At 62.6% G+C, this 18627-nt stretch overlaps 1 protein-coding gene across 2 annotated transcripts in view; it reads left to right on the top strand.

Moving 5' to 3' along the window:
• The window catches only part of KCNN3 (potassium calcium-activated channel subfamily N member 3), a gene marked incomplete at both ends in the record, with an annotated part of 118692 nt that overhangs the window by 85923 nt on the left and 14142 nt on the right, over positions 1-18627 (top strand). Inside the window, one exon of one of the 2 annotated variants that reach the window (XM_080824854.1) lies at positions 13073-13214. In XM_080824854.1, coding sequence (XP_080680980.1) covers positions 13073-13214 — 142 coding nt within the window. Of the gene's footprint in view, positions 1-12988; positions 13215-18627 lie in introns of both variants that reach the window. The other variant, XM_080824853.1, reaches the window with a different exon arrangement.

Below are 18627 nucleotides of genomic sequence, written 5' to 3'. Positions count from 1 at the left end.
GCACGGCTCTCGGGTGTTCGTAAAATTAGGGGCTTGTCTGCTGTGACCACGTTGCGGCCAAGGGGGAAAGAGCAAAATGGGAAAGAAAATGTAGGTTCTGTCTCTCTCAGTCTGGGCCGTGAAGTCGCTTTGGAGTTTGCGTGAGGGCGCGCGCTCCGGGGCCTGGACGGGGTGCGGCAGGTGCTCCCGGAGCGCTGCTTTCTCGTGGGAGGCGCGTCCTGTTGGCAGGCCCGGGGAGCGGGGCCGGCCGCCTCGAGTGCCGCCCGTCGGCTTAGCGGGGGGCAGGGGGGTGCTGGAGACTGGCTGACATTTTTTGAGAACGTGTGTGTCAGAACTCGTAAAGCGAACACTTACATTGTCACACTTCCGGAGTTCAGTAAACGTGAGTGTAGTTAACCGGGCGGAGATTTATAATTATTTTGTCAAGCTTAACACACAAAACCGCCCCCACTTAGTTACCAGAATCCTTAATTTGTTTTGTTCCTGTTTATAATTTAAACCGTGGCTTTTCTTTAGGGATAAACGTGTCTTGAGGCTTTTCGTTAGTTTAGAAATTAGACGGTACCGGCCCATTCCTGTGGCCACACCGGGCCAGCTTCAGGGCTGCAGGGCGGTGGGGACGGAGCCCCCGTTCACAGGGGCTCCTCGCAGCCGGCACCCTGTTCGAGGCTGGCTGGAAGCTTCCGTAGTGCTTTCTCCAGCCCGGAAGGAAGGACGGGCCCAGGGCCCTGCTCACCATTGTGTCCTCGTGTGTGTGACACCATCGTGTCCTCGTGTGAGGTTCTCACTCCGTGGCTCTCCCCGGGCAGGAGGTGGGTGTGTAAGAGAGTGCCCCGCAGGAGGAGAGAAAGGGAGGACAGCTGTCCCGCTGTCACAGCTGGGGCTGGCTCCTGGGTCCTCCTGGCCTCCCTCCGGGTCCCTTGGTGGCTGGGCAGCCACGGCCTGGCCCTCCCTGACCCACTTGGGACTCCAAGGCTCCAGAGCCTGAGGCCACTCCAGCTAACAAGCAAACAAACCTGTGTTTGGGGGAGCGGGTGACAAGGAGGACAGTGCCGACCCTCGTTTGGGGACAGTTGTGTCTCCCAGAGAGTCTGTGGGGTGTCGGTCCATGGCCCAGGGTGCGTGGATTACAGTCGCTGGCCAGGTAGACCAGGAGCCGGCGGGGGGGGGGGGGTTGGCCGCAGGAACCATCCCCATCAGCAGCCCCGGGGGATCTGATCCCAAAATAACCCGATAGAGGAGGCCTTCCCCCTCCTCGTCTCTGCTCGCTCCCAGCGAGGCCGCTTCTCCTCCTGCTGCCGGCTCCAAGGGCGCCGCCTCCGCGCTTCGTCCGGAGCAGGGTCAGAGGTGGGTTGGAGTTTCCGGGCCGGTTTGTTGCCCGGCAACGCGGGAGGAGCGGCTTTTGTGATCCTGCTCGGGGAAAGGAGCGGGGAAGGAGCGGGGCTGGGCGCCGGGAGGAAGGAGCCAGGGCCTCCCGCCTCGCTGGGCCGCGGGGAGGAGTGCGGGGAGAGCAGCCGGGGCTGGCCTGAGGCTCAGCCTCTCCCGCCCCCCTGCGGGGAGTCTCCTCCGTTCAGGGGTGGAAGGCGTCCATGAGGCCGGAGACGCTCCAGGCCGTGCCGCAGCTCCGGGGCGCGGTGGGGGGAGCCGGATCAAGGCCAGCTCCACCCGACTGCATCGTCTCCCTCACCGGACGCCAAAGGCCACCTGTCTGTGAAAACACCTGGCATCTGGTGTGCGGTCGGTGCCCGGCCGCAAGCTCCCCAGAGCCTGGGCAGGAGGGGGGCGCGGGGGGCAGAGTGTGACCAGGGGCTGTGCAGCTCGCTCAGCCGCGCTCTCCCGTGTGACGGACGAGGACGCCCAGGCCCAGAGGAGAGAAGTGAGCTGCCCAGAGCCACAGCACGTCGGAGGGAATCTGGGCCCCAGCGGGGGTCTTTCTCCGGGCCGGCCGCAGGCACACGTGGCAGGTGCCCCAGGTGGAAGGCGGCAGCGGGCGGCGAGGGCACCAGGGCCTCGGGGGCCCCCACGCCCCTCCCAACCTCCAGCTCTTCAGGAGTGAGGTTCGCCGTGGGAGAGGCAGCCCCGGGCCTCCGTGACTCGCAGGGGCAGAGACAACCCAACGGGCAAAGCACCTCCTGCCCAGGTCCTCCCCGTGAGTCCCCGTCTCTCCCTTCCTGAGAGAGTCCTGGGGCTCTGGGCTAACGGGCCCCAAGGGAAGCCCATTCCGTGGGCAGAGACCATCCGCGCAGACCCCGGTCACCGAAACTGCCTGGAGTCCGCGTCTTCCCAAACATGGCCCCTTAGGCGGCCGGGCCGGGGGACGCAGCTCTCTGTCCCATGTGTGCTCTGGACAGAGACGGCGCCCTCACAGCCTGCAGCCCCGGGCCGAGGCCCCCTCAGTTCACAGAAGAGCAGATGGACGACCAGAGGGTTGTCCCCTGTGTTACTGTGGGAGGGGAGGTGGGGCGCACCCGGGTCAGGCGCATGCTAGCTGTCTCCACTCCTCCGAGTCCACATGATTTCTGATGTGTTCCAGGACTTTCCACCTAATCATGTCAGCCGAGGTCTGGGTGGTTTGGCTGAGGCACAGATGGGCTTGGACCAGCCCCTGAGACCCAGCCTCCCCCAGACTGGTCACTCTTGTAGCCAGAGCCCACCCCCAGAAGTCCAAGGACATGTGCCACCAGCATGCCCTGGCTGGTGGAAAGAGGTTAGAGACAGCCACACTCCCCGCGTCAGCAGCCGCCGGTCTGGACAGATCTGCAGCCCTGCCCCCTCCTCCTCTGGGTACCGGCTCTTCTCCATGGCAGGGGAGGCCGTCGAGGCAGAACTCCCACGCCCTGACCTGGAAGCCCCACAGCTCTGGGCATCAGCAACAAGGAAACTTCTTCCCAGGGCACTTCTTCATCCTCTTCCTCTTTGTTCTTGGCCCCCGGGGGGGCCCCACCTGCCCTCCCACAGTAACAGCGCCCAGGCAAGACGGCAGCTCTGCGCCCTCCTCAACGGTTGCTCACCTGGGGAGCTGCCTGCCTTTAATTCTCTTTGGAAAGCATAACTGAGAGGAGAAACACACCCTACTTTCTTTTGAGGCTCCAACCAAGACCACCGCCCACACAGCATTGCCCCCCGGTGGGCAGCATTCGCACTGAAGGCTCCATGAATGCCACTCCCTGGAGTTGCACAGTGTGCAACCTGTCCCGCTGAACAGGGCAGCCCTGGCTCTGGCTCCCTCGTGAGGCCGGCTCATTGCTATACAGATCCAGGATCAGGTACCCACAAAAGGCTGAGTTCCCGGCAGTCTCTCCGGTCAACCTCTCCGGGCCTTCCGAGCCTCCAAGGCCTGATATGGTTGAAGATGGGGCTGTGGGGTCGGCCAGAGCCAAGCTCACACTTTGGCTCTGCCGTGCTAGGTGTTTTATTTTGTGCGAGTTCCCTAATATGACTGACCCTGAGTTTCCAATTCAAGAAAACAGGAAATGACGTTAGGAATCTCATTATTGTGAAGATTAACCGAGATAATGCACAGAAAGGTTGGCCCGGGTTGCCCCTGGCCGGCAGCTGACAAACAGTAATGATTATTGTCTTGTAAAATAGAGCTACATCTCCAGGCCCACCCACCGCACAGAGAGGGTCCCAGAAATAAACTGAGATGAGGAACAGACCGTCTCTGCGGTCTTGGAGGAAACACTCTGCAAGAGTCCCAGCCCCTGGGACTCCTGTCTCTGTACGCGACAAACTAAGAGCTTCCAAGTCAGTCACTGACGATGGTTGTCGGGAAGAGCCTCAGCCAGGAGCAAAACAGCTAGTGTGTGGCAGACCGGGTGGGCGGCGCCGAATGAGAACCAGGGGCAGCGGCCCTGCCCGGCCCCGGAGAGATAGCAGAGGCCCTGAGAGGGGAGGGAGGTGAGACCGGGCTTCCCCGTGGGCTGGCGCAGGGCCAAGCAGAAGGGCGAGGCCGGGAGAAGGCGCAGCATCAGACCCCTGGTGGGAGGTGACACGGAGGGAGAGAGAGAAAGGGTGAGGGAGAAGACGGCGGGAACAGTGGATCTGGGGCGGGGGCTGGGAGGCTGGGGTCGGGGCACCGGGGACCCGCCATGCAGGCCAGAGGTGCTCACGGCTCACGGGGGCTCACGGGCTCCGCTCATGGGACCCCGGGCCGGTGGCTTGGAGAGCACCTCTTCATCCGCCTGCCTCTCCTCCACCTGCCCCCCCCCCCCGCCTCCCCCTGCTCTTCCTGACTGGCCTGCATGCCCTGTTCGCAGAGAGTCCCCGCCAGGTGCTGCGGGCCGCTCCCGGGCACTCCTGTCTCGGGTGAACTTGGCCTTTTTTGCTTTCGCGTCGCCTGGCGTCAGCCTCCCTCCCGGGAAAGTAGGGTCCACGAGGTAGCGGCCAAGCCCCGCGCGTCGCAGCTGTTGACTGCAGGGGCGCGTTCAGCAAGCCCCAGACATGTGCCGCCCGAGCGGGCCCACGGGCTGGCTCTCAGCGGCCCGCGGGAGGGGCTCATGTCACGGACGGACGGACGGACGGAGGGAGGTGCGGAGGGGCCCGCGGCGTTGTCGGGGGCAGCTCACAGCCAGCGGGGCTCCCGTGTCCTCTCCCGCACGCCACCTCCAAACGCCGCGGGAGGATTGCTTCCCGCGCTACAGCGCTTCTCCAGACATGCGGTTTTCTCCATTTTCGTGCATTTGTATGAAACATTTCCAAATCAGGAAACACGGAAATATTTTTTAATAAGAAGAAAGAAGACATCGCACAGAGACACTGACTCAGACGGGTTCGCCAGGTGAGCCATCAGGCGCCCCGTCTAGGAGCCGCTCGGAGAGGTCGCCGCGCTCCTCTCGGGGCGAAAGCAGCCTGTGGGGCGAGGGCGCCGCCGGCCGCAGAAGCCGGCGAACTTCTCTGCAGGACAAAGGGAGGCAGAGCCCGGGAAGAGGGCAGCGCCCACCGCGAGGAGCCGAACTTGGCGTCCCTGCTCAGGCGTCCCCTCGCGGCCTGTTGAGGGAGGCACCCAGAGGTGGGACGCCAGCCCCCCCGGCCTGCGTCTTCCACATTTGGCAAAAGCCTGTGGAGAAAACCGCCAGGGGACAGGTGCGCGTCCGCACCTCTGCGAGGAAAGTCCACACCAAGCTACGTCGACAGAAGGGCAAGGGGCCACGTCCGCTGGGTGGGGAGTCACGGCTGGCTGGTTGGCGCCACCGTGCTTTTTGGTGGGGGGGGGCTCTCCCCTTTCAAAACTAACTGGAGACCCCGCACCCACACCGGCAGCTCTTGGGACTGGAGGTCAGAGATTAGACCTGCCTTGAAAAGATCCGGGGCCCTTGCCGCGGTGACCAGGCAGAAGGAAGCATCGCTCCTTTCCCAAATTCAAAGCCAACTCTTCAGAACTAGGCCACTGGCTCTCGTGACAAAGCTGAGGGGTCACAGCGCTCACCCCGGCCTGGGCATCCCAGCTGGTGGGCGAGCCAGCAGCCTGGGTCCCTGAGGCTGTTCATCTCACACTTCAAGATGTGTGTAGGAGAAATTGTTTTTAAGAAAAGATGTGAATTCACCTGCAGCCCCCCACACGGCCCGCCAGCCACTCACCGCCCAGCTGACCACTCCCCCCCGTCGGGGCTCTCCCACCACGTGAGTGGCTCCCAGAACCCCTCGGGACTCCGGACTCGGCAGCGATTTCCCCGAAGCTGGGATCACACCCCCGGCCTTCCGAGGGCACGCGCGGCTAGCTGAGGGGACTGGCGGCCGGACAAAGACGGGGCAGGGGCGGGAGTGAAACCCCGGACTCACAAGAGCGCCTAGAGCTTGTCTGGTTGCAAGGAGGGCCTGGTCCCTCCCACAGGGCCTGAGCAGGTGCCCATCACCTCGCTCCCCCGCCCCTGCTCACTGCTGCTCACGCACTTCTCCCAGAAGCTGTCGTGACCAGTCACTCTCCTGAGCTTGTCATGGCTTCAGGATACAGTTGGGGCGAGAGGCCTGGTCCTGCAACCCGGTCCTGCTGGCTCGTGATGACGACAAGGAACCTTTTATTCATTCATTCACTCAACCAACACTGACTGAGCACTAGAAACAGCAGCACACCAAGTACCGAGCGAGGCTAATGGGGCCGGACAGTCAGTAAATGCACAACTAGCCCAGAGCCTGTTATGGGGGGAGGCGCGGCTGTGTCCCGGGTGGGCGGGGCCGGGGGGGGGAGCCCAGAGGGGAGGGGCCTTGGCAGAAGGGGTCAGGGCCGGAGGGTCTCTGGGTAGGTGGGGTGCAGGTGGGATGAGCCCGGGTGGGCGAGTTCCAGGGGAGGGGTCTGGTTGGAGGAGCGCGAGTGGGAGGGGCGACGAGGCGGTGATACTCACGGAGAGGCAGAGTCACACTGGGTATGTTTCCATCCGAGGTTGGCAAAGCCCTTCTGCCCCCATTGCTCCCCACAGCCTCCTGACCTGGTCAGGGCAAACAGGACACTCCGCGTCCCTAAAGCGGAAACGCTTCGAGACGGTGAAGTGCTTTGTTCCAGGTGGCAAACCCGTTAGGACTGGGAGGGCAGGCTTTGGTTCCAGATAGCGCGCTGGCTCTGCTGCGGGAAGGCCGGGCTTGCACGAGCTGGTGGTCGCCAGCCGCGCTGGTGCGGCCGAGCTCCGGGCACTGCTCCGCTCAGCCAGCCCCAGCAGTGCCTCTGGGCCTGTTGCGCAGTTCTCCCTTTTTACTGACAGCAAAACTGAGGACAAGGTCATGCAGATAGTAAAGGGCAAACCCAGATTCGAACCTAGGCAGTCTGGCCCTCCAGCCCCTGCATTCCGACCATGACACCTAACAGCCTGGGGTGTCCCACACCGTGCAGACAGGGCGTGGACAGGGCCAATGCCGGGCGGTCTGGGGTTAGAGGCAAAGAGCTCACTGTGGCTGGGAGGGGCAGGAGAGATTTGAGCTGGGTCTTGAAACATCCCTTAGAAGGGTCAGTGAGGACAGTGCCGGCGTGATGGGAGCAAGAAAAGGGGTTTGCCCAAGGTGAGCATGCGACAGAGAGGGCCGAACAGGAGGCCAGACAAAGGATCCAAGAAGGACGGTCAGACAGGAGGTCAGACAGGAGGACACCAGGACAGCCAGCTCCCGACAGTGCCAAAGGAGTGGGGTTCTGAGAAGGTCGGCAGCCGCGGTATCAAAGCCCACCAGGAGGTCAAGTCGAGGATCCGAGGGGTCCCTATTACTGGGATTTTTGTTGGAGAACTTAAGTACAGGATCCACAGCTTGGGCGGCTCCGACTGTGTGAAGCTGGACCATGACTGGAAGGTGAGGACAAGGCAGTGCACTTGGCTCGATCCCTAAAAGTCTCCAGCAAACAAACCAGACCCAGGATGAACGGCCGTGAGATCACTAAGGTCCATGTGGAAAGTCAGGTCACAGCTACTGGCAAGGAGCTGAGTTCTCTTTGATGGTGAGAACGGACTCCAAGTCCAAGGAACCCGGCAGCCAACAGAACTTTACCTGCTGAAGAGAGATTCGCTGAAACGTGCTTCGCTGAATTTCTGAAGCGAGCAACGCTTTCCTGCGGGGACAGGAAAAGCAACAAGCGGGCCACAGTCATTCTACAGGTACTTACTGAGCACCTGTTCCACTTCAGGCTCTGGGAAGGTATGTAGAAAAGGCTACTGAGGGGAGTATAAAGGAGCCACAGGGGTTGGCATGCAGGCTGATGGGACAGAAGAGAGAGCCCAGAAATTGTGTCACTTCTGTGTAAAATCCACAGCGCAGAGGTGGGGGTGGGGAGACACTGCTCATTGTGCCGAGGTTGACTGGTTACCTGCTCGAGGGAAAGGGAGGCATATCCCTACCTCACACCGTACACAAAATCACTTCCTCGTGAATTAAAGACTAAGCATGAAAGGCAACATTTAGAAACATTTGAAAGTCTCGTATCTGCAGGCAGGCAAGTGTTTCTTTTAAAAATTATATGTCACTGGTCATGAGTGACCAGGATGATGAACTCAGCTGCAGAAGGACTTAGAACGTCTGTTCATCAAATATGCTACAAAGAAAATAAAAAGACAGGCACAAACTGAAAAAAGAATTTTCAACACAAAACCTGACAAAGTTCTTCTTCTCTAGAGTATGAAAAGGACTCTTAGAACCAATAAGAAAAAGAGACAAAAGAAAAGGAAAAATGGACAAAAGTCAGGAATGGTACTTCAGAGAAGAGAAGCACGACCATCAACACATGAAGGGTCTTCAAGCTTTCGCCAGAGAAACACCGTAAAACAGGAGCGTTTACCCGCGGGTTTGGCCAAACGTGTCAGATGACGGATGGCGATGAGTGCTGGTGACGACACGGGGCGACAGGAACTGTAGTCCCCTGCTGGCGGCAGCTGGGCTGCGGGCCCCTCCCCAGGCTCCGGAGAGGGGCTCTGCCTCCGAGCTCACTCGCAGGCTGGGGCCGGGCCGGGGCCGCTCGCCACCCGGGCCTCTCCAGGGGTCAGTCGGGCAGGGCACGTGGCTTCTCCCGAGCTAGCGATCACTGGAGATGGGGGCTGCCGGGTTCTTAGGGCGGGACATCAGAGGTCACAGCCCGTCACCTCCGCTGCCTGTTAGAAACAAGCCGGGTCCGGCCCGCGCTCGGGAGGGGGGGTTTACAGACGCATGTGCGGGAGGAAGAGGACCGCTGGGGACCCTGCTCCTGGAGTGTGGCTTCATTTTTATGGCACTTGGGGACAGGCCAAGCACCACCAGACGCCATTCGGGCGTGCCCACCGGTGTGGGAAGGCCGTGGCGAGCGTGAGCTCGGGGACACGGAGCCCGGGACGGAGGAGAGAATGCCGCGGGCCCTTCCGTGGGCGGCCGGCGCGGGAGCTCGGCCACGCGTCTTCGTGTCTATGCGTCACAACTGAATTTTACGTGACGTGCATTTTTGGTTTTTTCTCTTCGGCTTGGTTTTACGTCGGCTGTCACAGAAGTTCTGCGAGGTCGCACTGCAGAGTCCGCGGCTCGGTGCCCGTTCCCCGCCCTTGCCCTTCTCCAGAGGGAGCTCTCCGCAGCCTCCCGCTCAGTAGGGCCCCTGGTGACCTCCCTGTGTCTAAGTGACACGCGTGTGCTGCTGGTTTTCAAAACTTCTGTTTTGGCGCCATCTGTCGCTTCCCACATGGGCGGTGAGGACCGGCCCCCTGCCCGCCCCTGCCCCCTGCCCGCCCGCCGCAGTCACCGGCTTCCCCTAACCCCGGTGGCCATCGCCTCCCACCAATGTGCTCTTGACTCTGTCCATCGCTGTGCCTTCGGGAAAGAACGGTGACGCCTGTCCTGCAGGCCTCATTTGCTCCTGGTGAAGCACCACGTTGGCTCACGTGCTCAGCGCTTTCCGTGCATTTGTCACTAATTCAGCTCCACGTTCTGGCCGTGGTCCAACCCGTTCTCAGGACTTTCAGGCATATTCAATTTTCTATCAATTTTGTCTTCTTGGAGAAACGTCCCCCAGGTCCTCTGACCCGCTCTAACCTGGCGCTTGGCCGACATCCAAGGAACACTGGGCCCCGTCCTCTGGTTCCCATCTCCTTGGGCTCCTGTACCCCTGGGCCACCACCCCCCTAGGCCCCATCCCCCTGGGCCCTCCCCCTCCCTCAGTCCCTCACCTGCCCTCCCTCCCTCCCCCTTTCTCTCTCCTCCCTCCCCTGCTGGTGCAGGAAGTCCCGCAGCCCCTCTCCTTCCCATGCCGCCCCCCCCCCCACCGTGTTCTGAAATTTCACAGTAATGTGCCTCAGTGTGAGTCTTTTCGTCCACTGCACTGGGCACAGGGGCCCTTGATCTAGAAACTTATGTCCTTCGGTTCTGGAAATTTGTGTTAACGATTTCATTAAGGATTACTTCTCTCCTCCTCCTCCTTTTTTCCAGTTCTCTTTCTGAAACCATTATCATTTGAACTGGCACATGGGTTCGGCGATACGCTCATGTTTTCTTCTCTGCCTTTTGGGAGAGCCCTCCATTGACCCCCAGTCCTTCCAGAAAGACCCCCTTGTCCGGCATCACCTCGCATCTCCTGGGGCCTGTGTTGTCTCTCTCACAGTGTTGGTTCTGGACAGGGTCGCGCCCTGCGCTGCCAACGGTCTGCACGGGATCTGGAGCCCGTTTCTTTGTTTGACTGACTCGGTCTGCGTCTTTCCCATTAGAGACTCTCCGCAGGTCTCTGGGACCCCGTGTCTTCCAAGTGTCGCATGATCGCCTGTACCTATCATTTGTTTCATAATATTAAAAAATGAAAAAAAGAAAAAATGAAAAATGAGAAACTAACAACTGTAATAACTATCCTCAAAAAGAAAGACACCTTTTCCCCCCTGGTCCTTAAAGAAAAAGATGGTTCTCTGAAAAATTCTCTGTTGAAAAAAATAGCATGACGTGAACATGTGGGTTTGTGGCACGTGGGAACCACTGTAAAATTGTCAGTAGTTTTGGAAACAGCTTCTCCTCTCCAGTCCCACAGCTGTCCGTCCCCAGCCTACGCCACAGCCCGTCACCTCCCGCACGGTGAGCCCCACGCCTCTGTCCCCGTGACGCGGGATAGTGGGTGTCTTCATGCCCACCCGCCCGGAGGGGACAGCCCTCGGGTCTGACACCTGAGCAGTGAGCGGCATCCCTGAGAACCGCTTTTATCCCCGCGCTCACGATGACCGCCGGCAAGGTTGTGCGTGTGAACGAGAGAAGTTCCCGGAAAGGGATTCTGAGCGACGAAACGGTAAACGGGGCGTCAGGGTGACGACAAGACGCCCGCCTGTTGCTGACGCCCCCTCTGAACTCTTCTTTCTTTCTCTCGGAGGCCACTCACGTGGGTCGGCTGAGCCCCAGGGACACTAGGTTAAGCCTCGGGTTTGCAAGGAGGGGGACACTGTGCGGAGCGCGCGCAGCGGGACCAGGATCGCGGGCAGAGACAGGCTACGGATTCAGTCCCGGCGCCGTGGTCGGCGGCCACCTGTGTCCCCTGCGGCTCTCCGTCGCTTCTCTGGCACCTGCAGACGTTCCAGCAGGTCCGTGTGGGACCCGCCCGCCATCACCACTGCTGCAGGCAGCTGAGACGAGCCTTTCCCCGATACCCAGTGTCCCGTGTCCCTTCTGTGTCCACGAATGGGCAGTGGCTCCTTCCTCCCCGTATCAGGCAGCTCTGCAAGCATGGACGCCTCTTCGCTCCCTGGTCGGCACCTGCCTCCTCTGTCTCTCAGTAGATGCTTCCCGGACGGACGGCACCTGCCGTCGACAGTGACTGGGCGGCCCACGTGCTGGGGCGGGCTCTGGGCAGGTGGCGGGGCGCTGCGCAGGTGAGGCCCAGGGGGTACAGTCCTAGCAGCAGATAAGTTTGGTCACTTAGCCGCAGGCTGGAGCCCCTTGAGGGGGAACTGGGGCTTGAAGCCGGGCGAGCAGAGCCCAAGGCCACAGGCTCACGTCCTCTCTGTCCCGTGCCCCAACCTTGCCGTCCACAGACCTGACGGGAGACGTCTTCAGGACGAGCCGGTGACCCACGTTTGTGTCCGTGTTGCGGGCTTGCAGCGTGGGGCTGTCTCTACGTGCGCCCCACATTCCGCCTGCCCCTGAGTCTGGCTGCTTCACGGCCCTGAAGCCCACCCCTCCCCCGAAGCATTCCACCCTGCAGCTCGGTGCAGGCCCTCCAGCGGGGGTCTGCCCCGCGCCCTCCCTGCCCCAGAGCAGCGCACAGGAATGGAAGGGACGGGGCCCGAGGGGATGGGAGGGGGCAGCACCTGGCACGGGAGCGGGGCACCCTCTGTCTTGGGGACCCAGGTGGGTGGCACCAGCTGGTACCACTCCCGCGGGGCGTGACGGGCACACGCAGGAGGAGGAGGCAGCCGACCAGGGGAGGGCAGGTGGGGCGGCAGCCAGAGAGCAGGTGGGCATCCCGGAGACCAGGGCGTGCACGCCCCGCGCGGACGGCTTCGAAAGGCTAACGCGCACATCTCTGCTGGCCGGTCCAGGCGTCGGGCTGGGGCTGGACAGCCCATGACCGGTGCGCGCCCTGGATTGGTGCTGGCTGCTGGGTGACGAAGGCTGTCACCGGCGCCTCCCGCCCGGCGCTGTCCTCCTGCTTCGCACCTGGCTGCCTCCCCTCCGTGCTGGGGGGTCAGGCGGATCCTGTTAGCAAACATCCAGAGAAGGGACCCACCTTCATCTGCCCTGCCGCCCCGGGGGCAACCCCGCCCGCCTGCCACACGCAAGCCCAGCCCCAGGCTTTTCACCCCTCTGCCCGAGCACCCCATGTCCCAGCCGCCTGGCAACCAGCCTCTGAGTGGCCTGCCCAGCCTGCCTGTGCTCGCGTCGAGGGCGCTGCCCTTTCCCGCCGGAGAGGCGCCTTGCCCGCCCGCTTCTGCGCACGTCTGCCTCCTCGCCGGCCCTCCCCGAGCTGCGAGCCCCGGGGGCAGGGGCTGTCTCTGGATGGCAGCAGGGTCTCTGGATGGCAGCATTGGCACGGAGCCTGGCACACAGCGGGCTCGGTGTCTGGGGGTGAGAGGAGGCAGGGAAAGGACACCCTGGGCAGTGAACGGGGGCAGTACCGTTCCGGTGGGCGCCTCCCCAGGCGGGCAGTCCAGAACCCCGTCCCGCTCAGCAGGGAGATGCCAGCGCCCCCACAAACGGCCCAAGAGCCCCCATGGCGACAGCCTCCCTCTCCGCCCTGGGCAGGTGCCCCTTCTCTGGGATCCCTCAGCATTCTTACAGGAAACTGCTAGATGTGTTGGTGATTTATTTTTTACATTCTCCCTGTTCTGGGGCCTGTGATTTCTGATCGGTCACATCTACGCACACTCAGGCGATCGCTAGGAAAAGAACTTTGTTCCCCCATGATTTCATCCAGAGCTGTTTGAGCAGCGCTCGGAGGGCGTCCGCGGCACAGAGCACCTCTGGGGCAAGCTGGCGGTGGGCGGGGGGCCCGGGCTGCATCAGGCGCTGGGTGGGCAGAGTCGTGGCGCCTTCAGTCCCTGGCACCTGCCGTCTCCACCTTGGCAAAGACCTGTTTCCTTCCCAGTCCGGGTGTGCCCACAGCCGTTACCCCGGAACCACGGGACGAACCTGTGGTTCCGTCCACTGAGCCCTGTCTCCCCCTCGGCAGGTACCATGACCAGCAGGACGTGACCAGTAACTTCCTGGGCGCCATGTGGCTCATCTCCATCACATTCCTGTCCATCGGCTATGGGGACATGGTACCCCATACATACTGTGGGAAAGGCGTCTGTCTTCTCACCGGCATCATGGTGAGTACCTCCCCCACCCGGCTCCCCCCACCCGGCTCCTGCTCCCCGCCGAGCTGCGCAGACCAGAGCCTTCCTGGCAGCTCGCGGGGCTCTGCCGGCAGGTCCCGCGCACCCGCACCGCACGGTGGGGAGGGCAGCTGCTTCTCACGGGTTTGCCTTCCTTTCCTAAAATAGGAAACCTCCCCAGTTCTGGATAGTTAATGGCCTCTTCAGGGCCCCCCAAAATGGGCTGGACAACACTGGCCTGTCTGACCCTGTACCCCCACATCCCCTCCCCCGCCTGTGTAAGCTCGGCACACTGGCCTGTCCCCCTCCTGCCCTGGGGCCCCACAGACTTAGGTCTGGGAAAGCTAAGCTGGACGTCCCGGCAGGGATGCTGGGCAGGGCCCTGGGCCTGGGGCCGCTGGTAGAGCGGGGACGGAAGGCCTGCCCTGTGCTCCCGACGGGCTGCCTGGCGGCGAGGGTGGGCACCAACGCCGTCTCCAGCGAGGCGCCATGGCCACCGCGCCCACCGCCTCTCCTGCGCCGGCCCGATGACGCGAGGCTGAGCCTTGCTGTCCGTAGGACAGCCATCGCCCTGGGGACCCCGAGGCCCACAGGAGAAAGCCCGCGGTGAAGCCAGGGGTGGCTGGGGTAGGGTGTGGGGGCGCACAGGCCCTCCGCTCAGCTCTAGGTACCCCGTGGGTGTCACAGTCCCCCCAGGGCAGCCCCTCCACAACCCACACACTTGGGTGAAAATCTTTGCCCCTCAGGTTTTCCCTCGGGGAGGGAACCGTTCCTTTCCGCAGCAAAAAGAGCACTAAATTCTACCTGGGGAGGCTCGCCCCCCGCCCCACCCCTGCAGCCCGGGGCCTCTGGCACTGACTGCAGGGACGAGGCCGGAGCGTGGGCCCCTCAGAGCAGAGGAGGCCCTGGGGCCGGGCCGGAGCGGGAGGGCCCGGCACTGCCGTCTCCTGCGGGGACACAGCTGTGCCATCTGCCCCCTGACGGCCCCCCACGAAGCCAGCGGGCTGGGAGCAGCAGCCCAGCGGTGGGGGTGGGGCCGGGACGTCCTGGGTGAGTGGAAGGTCCCAGCACAAAGCCTTCCATCCCTCAGGAGCGCCAGGAGCCGCCCGTCTGGCAGGGCTCCAGCAGCCACCAGGAACCAGGCGATGACCCTTCCAGAAAGTCGTGAAATGCTGCCCTGAGGCCAAAGTCCGCCTGTCGCAGTGGCTCCCGGGCAGGCTCTGTTGCTGGGGCGGCTCTCGGGCCGGAGAGCGGATGAGCCCCGCGGGGAGCACAACCCCTCAGCTCCGAGCTGCACCCCGGTGTCCCGTCCTAAACACCCCCCCACCCCGTGCTCTGACAGAGCCTCGGGCAGGGGGGACCCGGCCCCACCCCCGCTCCCTGGGGTCGGTCCCAGCTCGGGGTTTGCACCTGCGGTGGCCGGGGCTGTTCTCCGGGCGTGAGCTGTGGCCACAGCGAGAGGACGCACCCGGAGGAGGGCCCACCCCCTCCCACGTTAAGAACACAGCACAGGCCCTTTGTCTTCTCTTTTGCCTAAAATGCGCACCTCTCCGTGTTCAGGGGCCGCGTGTCCACTGTCGGTGTTTCACCCACATCCGGGTGCAGGACCCCCCTCAGGGCGGCCCCAGTGAAGACGTGGTGTTGTCTGTCTCCCTCCCTCCCTCCCTCCCTCCCTCTCTTTCTTTCTTTCAAGATTTTATCTTTATTTGACAGAGAGAGACACAGTGGGAGGGAACACAAGCAGGGGGAGTGGGAGAGGGAGAAGCAGGCTTCCCGCCGAGCAGGGAACCGGATCCGGGGCTCGATCTCAGGACCCCAGGACCATGACTAGAGCCGAAGGCAGCGCCCCTGGTGGCATTTTTCTAACAAACGCGACTCTTCTCGCTGAGTCATTCTTGCCTGGGTTTCGGGGAGCCGCCCTCCCCCCGCCCCCTCCCCCGCCTCCTGCCGCCGCCCCTCCCGAGCTCACAGCCGAGCCGCACTCCAGGTAGGGCTCCCCGTGCGGTTGCCATGGACACCGCGGCCGGCTCTGCTGCGGGGCTGTAAATAGTCTTAATCATTGTTTTCTCCCGGCAGTCCCAGGAACGGTGTAATTACCAACCATTAGGCAGGCCTTGTGATTGTCTGAGCAACTTGACATCGTTGGCCCAGACCTGGTGTGTCTGAGGGGTTTCGGCCACAGAAGCCGATCAAACCCATCGGTCAAAACACGTATCTTTCCCTGAAGAATGTCATGACGACGGCGACAGAGAAAGCTGTCGATACTCAGTCTCCAGAGCCAGACGTGGCCACATCCTCCGGCCTGCCGTGGAGGTTTTCCTGCTCCGCATCTGGGGGTGCGTGGGGTCCCCAGGACCACCTGCTGGGAGCCCCATGTCAGGACGGCTAAGCCGCACTCACTCTGCGGACCCTCCCTGAGCTGGGGACAAACAGAAGAGAGCTGGGGGCTGTGTGCAGGGGGAGCCCAGCCCCCTACCCCCCGCCCCCCACCGCAGCCTCAGGAGAGATGCTCTCCGGGCCGCAAAGGGAACGTGGGGGCAGGTTCTGAGTCGCTGTTCGGAGGCTCAGCAGGACGTGTGCTTCCAGGCAGGGTGAGAAGACCAGCTTCTCCCTGAAACACCTGCTTTCAGACCAGTCGTTACGTGGAGCTCCACCCACCCCCATGCTCCTGCTCCCCGAGAACCCGGTCGAGGGGGACCCTGCCCGTCCTGGCCAGAGGAGACCCAGGAACCCAGCTGCTGTGGACTGTGACTTAGGACTGGGCACATTTGAAGGCAAAAGTCCAAGTCATGGAAGTCATGCCAGCAGCTGCTACCCTCTTCTGTGCCCTGCCGGCTGGCGGGAGCGTGCCGAGGCCTGTGTGCCCGGCTCCTACAGCCTCCCCAGGCCGGGACGCACCCTCCCCACCGAGTCCCACCGACCCCGAGGAACCCAGGTGACCAACAGACCACTTACAAGAGAGCGCAGGAGGAGGGGCGGGCTCCGGTAACGTGCCCAGCTGAGAGCCAAAACGGACATGACTTTTTTTTTTCTTTTTTGAAGATTTATTTATTTATTTTAGTGAGAGAGGGAAGTAGAGAGTCTCGAGCAGACTCCCGGGGGAGCGCGGAGCCCGGCTGGGGCTTGGTCTCACCACCTGAGATCAGGACCTGAGCTGAAGTCCAGCTGGAGCCCGCCAGGCGCCCCTGGACCATTACCCTCGGACTCAGCTCCTGCTTCCCTGTTCCTCCTGCCTTCCTGGCTCAACCCCGTCACCCAGCCTTTCCCTCCTCCCCAGCTCCAGCCCGGCTGGAGTGTCCCCTGCTGGTGTCTGCTCCAGCTCCCTCCCTGTCCCCCTCCCTGCTCCCGTCTCCCGTCTCTCTCACACACTGTGCAGAGGACCCACAGTCTAACTTCGGCCACTCACCACTGGCTGGAGGTTGCCCAGGTCTGACCCCACCTTCACAAGGTCGCTTCTTAATGGAAATGACCAAGTGAGGCTTCATTATGGGCGACTTCTCAAATTACATCCAGTTGATGGATTTTCTAAAAGAAAAATAAAGTTGAGAGTATTCCTTGTATCTGTTCAGGTTAGACTTGACCGTTAAGAACCCAGTGCCCCCTAGAGAATTAGCCACAAGGGAGTCTTGGCATCTTTAAGTTGAAGGAAATTGAAAACATAATGCTGCCCACCCTCCCGTCTCCATGCAGAAATTTATCTTAATCGTACAAAATAGGTGGTTCCTTCGTTGAAACACTGGCTTCCAGTTAGAGGCCCCCTGCTCTCACCGGCTGGGCTGGGAGCCACGGCGGGGGCCAGGGACCCTCTCCCGGACCCTGGAGGTCCAGGGTGGTGTGTGACTGCTCGTTCGATGGGATCCCCAGAGCAGCGTGAAGAGTGGGGGGCTCCTCCTCAGCGCCTCTGCCCCCCGGCTTGTAGGGGCGACTGAAGTGAGCTCTGCTTTCCTGGCCCCAGGGGAGGCGAGGGAGACGCCTCATTTTTAACACTGCGATGCGTCCCTCTGTTCAGGCTTGGAACTCCCCACGGAGGAGAGGGACCGTCCTCCGTCTGGTTGAGAGGAGTGGAGTGCTCCCCTTCCCCCCGGAACAGGGCCTCTAAGCCATGTGCTGCTTTCGGAGGCCTAAGTCAGCAACGGCGATGGTCCAGGCTGTCCAGTGTCCCCGTGCAGATCCCCTGAGAGTGGGGCGCGGTTTTCTGCAAGACACGGATGCCGGGAAAGCGCAGCCGCCCCCGAGCAAGCAAGGAGGCGGAGGGCAGAGAGGGGACGCCGACACAGACGCGGGGACACCGACACAGACGCGGGGACGCCGACACAGACGCTGTCCTTCCCAGCTTGCTGTGCTGGAAGTGGGTGGTGGACCCCAGTACCGGGAAGTGGACGATCACTCGGAGGCTGGCTGAGGAGCCGGGGGAGGGCGCGCCCCCTTCAGCCAGAGCCTCACACTGGCCGGCCTCACCTGCGGCCACCCGCTCTCCCCCAGGGCAGACCGTGTTCCATTGAAAACACGCGTCTGGGTTGGTCGCTAAGCCCTTCTGGTAGACTGATGCCGGGTAGGCTGAGGTCTGGTTGGCTGACGTCTGCGAGACTGATGAGCCGGAAACGGCGTGGACGGACCTCCACAGGCTAAGCCAGGCTCGCAGTAACCACAGTCCGAGTTTGGCCTCTGGACGGCCGGAGCCGGACTTTCCCCTTCCCATGGCGGGGGCAGAGCAGTCCCGCCAGTGTGCAGGGCGAAGTAGGGGCAGAGCAAGGTGAGGTCAGGGGCGGGGCAGGGGTGACACAGGGCAGGACTGACTGCTGCCCCCTGCAAAGGGATGAGTGTGAGGGGGACCTCTGGCCCCTGAGCTCGCGGGCGGCGGGGTCCAGGACGTGCACTCGGCTCATGTCTGGGGCAGTCAGGCTAGTGCCCTAAGGGCCCACGGAGGGGGTTCTGTGGGACCCCGTGTGCCCCACAGGATGAGAACACGGTGGGCGGGACGTCCTGAGGGCTGCAGCAGGCTCCCCCGAGCCAGGGTCTGGGCGGGAGCTGTGTGTTCCCACAGTGTCTGTGGCGAGTGTCCTGGAAGGTCCCCGGGTCACAGCCAAGTGCAGAGCAAGCCTCGTCCCGGAGCTCGCACACTCACGCCAACCCTGTTCCCCCGGGGGTGCAGCCCGGGGTGCGGTGTGGGGTGAGGTGTGGGGTACTGTGTTGGGTGCATGGCTGGAGCTCTGCCAACGGACTCTGGTGTCAGCACGGCCTTCTGTCTTCCCGGCCCCCTTATCTGGAGCCGGTGGTGGGCTTGGACAAGCAGGAGGGAGACAGGGCCCGGTATCGGGATCCTTCGCCCCCGCACAGCCTTGCCCGTGATTGTCTGCTGTTTTAAATTCCCCTAACCCTAAGTGCCCCCCTCCCCGCCCCGCCGCCA

Source organism: Martes martes, assembly GCF_963455335.1.
Source record: "Martes martes genome assembly, chromosome: 15".
NCBI lineage: Eukaryota > Metazoa > Chordata > Mammalia > Carnivora > Mustelidae > Martes > Martes martes.
This window is presented reverse-complemented; position numbering and strand designations above follow the sequence as displayed.